We start from the raw sequence: 6,865 nt of genomic DNA on the forward strand, positions 1-6,865 counted from the left end.
TTTGCCGCAGACGCTCCGGCTACCGCCGCTGCCCCTGCCGCCGCGGCTGCTGCCGGTGAGCCGAGCTGAGCTGAGCTGAGGTGTAGTATTGGGTTAGTGCCGCCGGCGGTCAAGGAGCAGGTAGAGAGCCACGCCGGCGGAGCCGGCGGGTTAGTCGCTGCTTTGTCTCCTCAGTTTCGGTCCCGTCTGCGTTGCTGCAGGGAGGCCGCCTCGGCCCGGCGAACTGAACCAATGCTGGATCTGGAGGTGGTACCGGAGCGCTCTCTGGGAAACGAGCAATGGGAATTCACGCTGGGTGAGTGTGGGGTTCTACCTCAGGACTATGCTTCTTTCTTCTCTCCAGGCCCTTCCTGCCTCTGGTCTCTGCCTCTTATTCCCCTGCGCCCGCGGCTCCTCGTCTTTTCCGTCCTCACAGCTCTTTGGGTTCCAGGCACTAACTTACCTGCTCCTACCGGCCAGACCCACCCGTCTGTCGCTCAGCCTGGCCTAGATGCCCTCGCCTCAGGCCTCAGCAGGGCTCCTCCTGGGGCAGTGGTAAGGTAGTAATAATAACAATGGTGGACACGCCCCAAACACTTACCCAAGGCCAGGCCCTCCTTCCCTGTGCGTAGTTACCTCAAGTATGCCTCCTTGGGATCTGAGGGTCCATACTTTTGTTTTTCCTATTTCTATTTTGCACCCTTAATAGCTAAGAAGTTACACTCTAAAACGCCACAGTAGTCTGTCTCCCTTTGCTTTTCTGGGCTGTGAGTTGCCTTGTCGGAAGGGGAAACCTAGGCTTAGATCCCATAATCACGTGTTAGGGATCTAGTCAAGGGAGGTGAGAAGAGTTTGTATCTTAAAGGAAATTGTGACTTGTTTCTTGTTTTTAATGTGGTCGATGTGTGATTTAATCCTAAACCCAGACCTTAGCAGAGAGAGTTGAAGGTTGAATGACATAAGAGTTCAGGGAAAGTAACGTTCAGTTTGTATAAAATGCAGTTTGGCCATTTTTGGGGGTTGGGGCCAGTTTTAACTACCCCCAACGTCGCTGCCTTTATGTGTAGAAGTATGTGCATTCAGTAAGTCCACTGTGTGTTTACACTTATCCAGCACTAGGAAAAAGGGGTGTGGACCAGGTGTTGGTGCTGTTTGTGTAGATCTGAACTTTTGTCCCACTAATTTGGGCTATTGGGCTGAGTCACCTACTCCTTTGGGCTATAGCTTATCCTTGAATCTGGAATACTCATCTATGGAGATAGCATAAATGAGGAACTGGAGGATAGATGCTGGTAGGACCCTACTGTGCTCAGTGTTTCCAAGAACTAACTGAACTACAAGCCTCTGGGTTTGAGCCAGTTTTATTGAGTGGTCGTAGCCAACTTCTCTCATAACTTAAACCACACCTGCAGAGTTATTCCCCAAATTTTAGCTGGTGTGAAACACTCTGGCCTGTTGTGAAGCACCAAGAATTTGACTGGGAGGCCAGTGATATATTTACCTCCAGATCCATTCGTCATGCTGTTGCTGTTTGTCTTCTAGTTAAGAAAGAACCTCCCTCACAGCTTCTCATACCAGTACTTCACAGGGCAGAGTGAGAACCACAACCATAGCTTCAAACTGTACTTGATGGTGTGACTAGGTTGTGGATCTCTGTGGTAGTCTCTTGGCCAAAAGTTGAGGGGTGCCTGGTTGGCTCAATGAGTAGAGCATGCAACTCTTAACCTCAGGAGTTGTGAGTTCGAGCCCCATGTTGGGGCCAGAGTTTACTCGAAGTAAAATAAAGGTATTATTTGAAACCAGGATTTCAAAAAAAAAAAAGCTGGGTGTAAGGGCAAAGTTTCTTCTGTCAACTATTTAGATACCTTAACCCTTACTCCTAACTTTGCCAGTTCCCAGAAATCAAGGGTTAGGGTAGTTCTTTCAAATTGTCTAAATAACAACAGTGAGAAGAGAATTTCTTTCTTTTTTTTTTTTAAATGTTTATTTATTTATTTTGAGAGAGAGAGTGCTCAGACGAGTGGGGGAAGGGGCAGAGAGAGAAGAGAGGGAGAATTCCAAGCAGGCTCTGTGCTGTCAGCACAGAGCCCAGCACTGGGCTCGATGTCGTGAATTGTGAGATCATGACCTGAGCTGAAATCAAGAGTCAGACACTTAACTGACTGAGCCACCACCCAGGTGCCCCCAAAACAGCATTTCTGTACGGTGGGCCCAGAATTGAACTTTGAGGGAAACCTCATAGAGGCAGCTTGGCCTTGATGATTCTTTTGTGGATCTTAAAAATCCACATTTTTAAATCATGTCTGCCTGAGAGATGATGATCATTTTTAACTTCCTGAAGCTTAAAAAAAAAAAAAAAAAAAAAGATTTTTCTCTCTCTCAGTCTTCTTCCCAGCCCTCAACACATCTAAGCTGCTGTTGTGGCTGATAGGTAGGGATAGGTCTAAGGTGGATCTATGCTTTAGAATTACATTCCTAGAGAACCAGGCAGTGCTTAACTAAAGTTACCACAGCCCTGTAAGGTAATCTTCATTTCCCAGATGAGGAGCAGGCTCAGAAAGGTAGAGATGATGAAAAGTAGGTAGCTGAACAGGGATTCCCTGCTTCCCACCACTCTGCCCTTCTAAGGATGGACTCAGCTTTGTCTCTAGGTTTCTTTTTGGAATCTCTGCAAATGCAGATGCATCAAGCCCTTGCCATCATCTGCCTGGCATCACAGTGGGGATCTGCATCCAGCTTCTTGGCTGCCTTCCTGGCCTTTGTGTAATGTTGGGAGATTAGGGAAATGCCAACAACATAGGGAAAGGCAAACCTAGGCAAAGAGGACTCTCTGGTAATGCCACTGATGGCTTGACTAATGGTGAAGTAAAGGCAGTGCAAACTTGAAATGTTTTCAGTGAGACTTGGAGAATGTATTGGTGTAGAAGCATATCTCTGAATTGTTCTAGAGAGACTGAAGGCTTACTCTGTTGAAGGTAACATATGTACCCCTGCGGACTCTGCTTACTAACATCAAAAGTTGAATAAGAAATGCTCCTGTGCCCTGAAGAAGTTAGTCTCATGTGGGTTAAGGGATAAAGAAATAGTTCATTTTATTAAAATGAGAGAGAGGTCATGTAGGGTGGTTTGGAAGGGGAGAAGGGACTTGACCTGATGGGATTCAGGGAGGGCTTCCTATCAAACTACAGAAGTCAATATCATTCCTGGAGCCAGTGAGCACCAGGAAAGCCCTATCAGAAATCTGCCATGGGGCACCTGGGTGGCTCAGTCGGTTAAGTGGCTGACTTTGGCTCAGGTCATGCTTTCATGGTTTGTTTTTTATTTTTGTTTTTGTTTTTTATTTTTTTTAATGCTTATTTATTTTTGAAGGAGAGAGAGATAGAGCATGAGCAGGGGAGAGGGAGAGAAAGAGGGAGACACAGAATCCGAAGCAGGCTCTAGGCTCTGAGCTGTAAGCACAGAGCCTGATGTGGGACTTGAGCTCACTAGCCATGAGAACATGACCCAACCGACTGAACCACCCAGGTGCCCCATGATCTCATCATTTTTGAGTTCAAGCCCCATATCGGGCTCTGCACTGGCAGTACAGAGCCTGCCTGGGATTCTCTCTCTTTCCCTCTTTCTCTGCCCCTCTCCCACTTGCACGCACACGCTCTCTCTCTCTCTGTCTTTCAGTAAACAAACAAACAAACAAACTTAAAAGTAGGAAATTCTAGGGGCGCCTGGGTGGCTCAACCGACTGAGTGTCCGACTTTGGCTCGGGTCATGATCTCACAGTTGGTGAGTTCCCCACGTCGGGCTCTGTGCGGACAGCTCAGAGCCTGGAGCCTCCTTTGGATTCTGTGTCTCCCTCTCTGTCTGCTTCTCCCCCACTTGCACTCTGTATCTCTCTCTCTCTCTCTCTCTCTCTCTCTCTCTCTCTCAAAAATAAAGATTAAAAAAAAATTTTTTTTTTTTTAAATAAGAAATTCTACCGCCAGATTTCTCTTCTACGGTGTCTCCATAAACATAAATCTTACAGTCAAATTCAAAACAAAACACTGGGAAAGATGGTGTGTGTAGGGAACTATAAGCAGTTTGGTATTATAATGAGAGTGTGATGTACTGGTGGAAGAAGAAAATGGGTTCTCCAAATTCCCAATTCTTTCTCGTGATAGCTGCCTGGGACACTGTCAAGGAGCTTTTGGGTCCATTGGAAAAGAGGGTATCTATTAGTGAAATGTGTTGCAGACACAGGTTTAGGAAGAAAGTTAGAGGCTAGATTTGGGGAGGTGGAGAAGGAGAAGGAATCTAGAGGTTTCTGGCTTGAGTGGTTGGGTAGATATTAGAGGTATGGAGACCCAGAATACAGAGGAGAACTCAGATTGAAAAGAAGGTGAAAAAGTCTCTTTTAATCTGTTAACTTTTTATTTGCCTTTTTTTTTTTTAATGTTTATTTTTGAGAGAGAGAGAGCACACAAGCAGGGAAGGGGCAGAGAGAGAGGGAGACACTGAATCTGAAGCAGGCTTCAGGCTCTGAGCTGTCACCACAGAGCCCGATGCAGCCTCAGACTCAGGAACTGCAAGATCATGACCAGAGCCGAAGTCAAATGCTTAACCAACTGAGCCACCCAGGTGGCCCTATTTGCCTGTAGATGTCTATGTACATATATAGATATATAGATATATATATATAGAAAGCAGAATAAGATATGAATCAGAAACTAGGTGGTTGGTTGGATGAGTGTATGAAGGATGGGCAGAAGGAAACATTGCCCATCATAGAGATCTGGGGAAGTTAGAGGAACAGCAAGAAAGAATGGTGTTAGTAGAGACAAGATGAGGGTGCTCAGAGTGAGACAGTGGTCACCAGGGTCTATGGTACAGGACCTACATGTCCTATAATAGCTTTTTTTCACTTAGAGTTCAGCAGATATGTAGGACCACCTACTGTTGTGCCAGGCATGGTGATTGGGTGCTAGGTGTATGACAGTGAGTAAAACAGGCAGTGTTTCTATCCTCAAGGTATAGGGGAGACTAACAGAAATAAACAGGGGGCATCTGGGTGGCTCAGTTGGTTGAGCATCTAACTTCTGCTCAGGTCATGATCTGGTTTGTGTGTTCAAGCCCCACGTTGTGCTCTGTGCTGACGGTGCGGACCCTAGAGCCTGCTTTGAGTTCTATGTCTCCCTCTCTTTCTGCCCCTCCCCTGCTCACACTCTCTCTCTTTGTCTCAAAATTAAATAAACATTAAAAATTAAAAAAAAAATAAATAGGATGGGAGGCTTCATTAGATAAGGCAGTTGGGGAAGTGAGATGTGAGTCAAGACCTGAAGAATGAGAAGGAACCAACCATGGAAAGGACATTCCAGCAGAATCTGAGCTAGCACAGAGGCCTAAGTTAGCAAAGAGCTTAACAAATGTGCTGGGAACAAAGGGAGGCATGATGAGCAGTGGAAAGAAAGATAGAGGTAGATAAGATCGAGAATATTCAGGGACTTTAGGTGGTGACATGCTGTTTGGGTTTTATAACCCCGTAGTGGGAAATCATTGAAGGGTTGTAAGCAGACAAATGATGAGATCTGTAATACATAGGATGTATACAGTTTAGAAAGCTGACATACACTCCATACCCTTTTTTGGGTCTAGGTAACTCTGTTCCGACTGGACAGTGCTCTAGTGTCTTTGTCATACATATGTTTGGTTCCCTTTAGAGGCCTTTTGTAGCCTTCCTTTATCAGCAGCTGTGTGACAACTGGTCATTGTAGCTGCTTTGTCTCCTCCAGATGGGGTTTCTCCCCAGATGACTCAAGACCTGAGGATCTGAAGATTCCAAGGCCAGGGATTTGATGTAGTTAGGTGGAGAAGAATCCTCTCTTGAGAAACTGATTTGTGCCATGTAGGTGAGAGAAACCATGTGGCCTTCTGTTTCTGAGCACATAACCAAGCTTATCTGTCTTCTCCACATGATGTTTGCCCATTCCTTCTGGGAGAGTATAGATGCTTCTCCATTTCAGGAATGGCAAAGCTGAGTGATGCATCCAACTTGTTCATATTCTCAACAAACATTTATTAAGCTTCTACTATGTATCAAGCCCTATGTTACCAAAGGCTGGAAAGAGCCTGTGTTAAGGTGTGGTGTCCTCCAACTTTCTTCAAATTATAGAATGGACCATCAAATGAAGGCAAGTTTAGATCATTGTTTAAATGTAGATAGACCATGCATTTTTATAACCTTCTTTTTCTTTGTATGCAAGCTCTTTTCTGCACATCTGTCCGAAGATCAGAGGTAAACTGATCTTGAATGTGAGCCACTGTGTGCTTCCCTGAGGTCATATGATGGTCCCTCTTTCTCCCTTTCTTTTATTACCTACTCCATAATCCTTCAGCTTTGCTGAATAAATATTTATTCAACAGCCACTGTGTGGTCAGCCCTGTACTGGGTACTGGGGATCCAGAGAGTGGTGAATAGCACAATACTGTCCTTGGATTCAGAAAGCTGTGAGTCTTTGGATTTTGTCTGAGACTTTGTTTTGGATTGTCTCTCTTTGAGTTTCTTCTTGTTTGAAATATAATGGACTCTGAAAACATACTTTTTGGTATTCCCTGGGAGTCCTGGGATCTTAGTGATATTGTTTGCAATTAGATTTCTTTTTTTTTTTCCAAGGACATAACATTTTTTTTTTTTTTTTAATTTATTTTGGGGACAGAGAGAGACAGAGCATGAACGGGGGAGGGGCAGAGAGAGAGGGAGACACAGAATCGGAAACAGGCTCCAGGCTCCGAGCCATCAGCCCAGAGCCTGACGCGGGGCTCGAACTCACGGACCGTGAGATCGTGACCTGGCTGAAGTCGGACGCTTAACCGACTGCGCCACCCAGGCGCCCCCCTTTTTTTTTTTTTTAAA

The 6,865-nt window shown here is 45.4% G+C and overlaps 1 protein-coding gene across 3 annotated transcripts in view; it reads left to right on the forward strand.

Annotated features, from left to right (window-relative positions):
- The window catches only part of PHAF1 (phagosome assembly factor 1), a 31,212-nt gene continuing 24,347 nt past the window's right edge, over nucleotides 1-6,865 (forward strand). For 2 of the 3 annotated variants that reach the window (XM_049622871.1, XM_049622873.1), the window contains exon 1: nucleotides 1-295. In XM_049622871.1, coding sequence (XP_049478828.1) covers nucleotides 232-295 — 64 coding nt within the window. In that variant the 5' untranslated portion in view covers nucleotides 1-231. The remainder of the gene's footprint in view (nucleotides 296-6,865) is intronic. The other variant, XM_049622872.1, reaches the window with a different exon arrangement.

This window comes from Panthera uncia (assembly GCF_023721935.1).
Source record: "Panthera uncia isolate 11264 chromosome E2 unlocalized genomic scaffold, Puncia_PCG_1.0 HiC_scaffold_20, whole genome shotgun sequence".
Classification (NCBI taxonomy): Eukaryota; Metazoa; Chordata; class Mammalia; order Carnivora; family Felidae; genus Panthera; species Panthera uncia.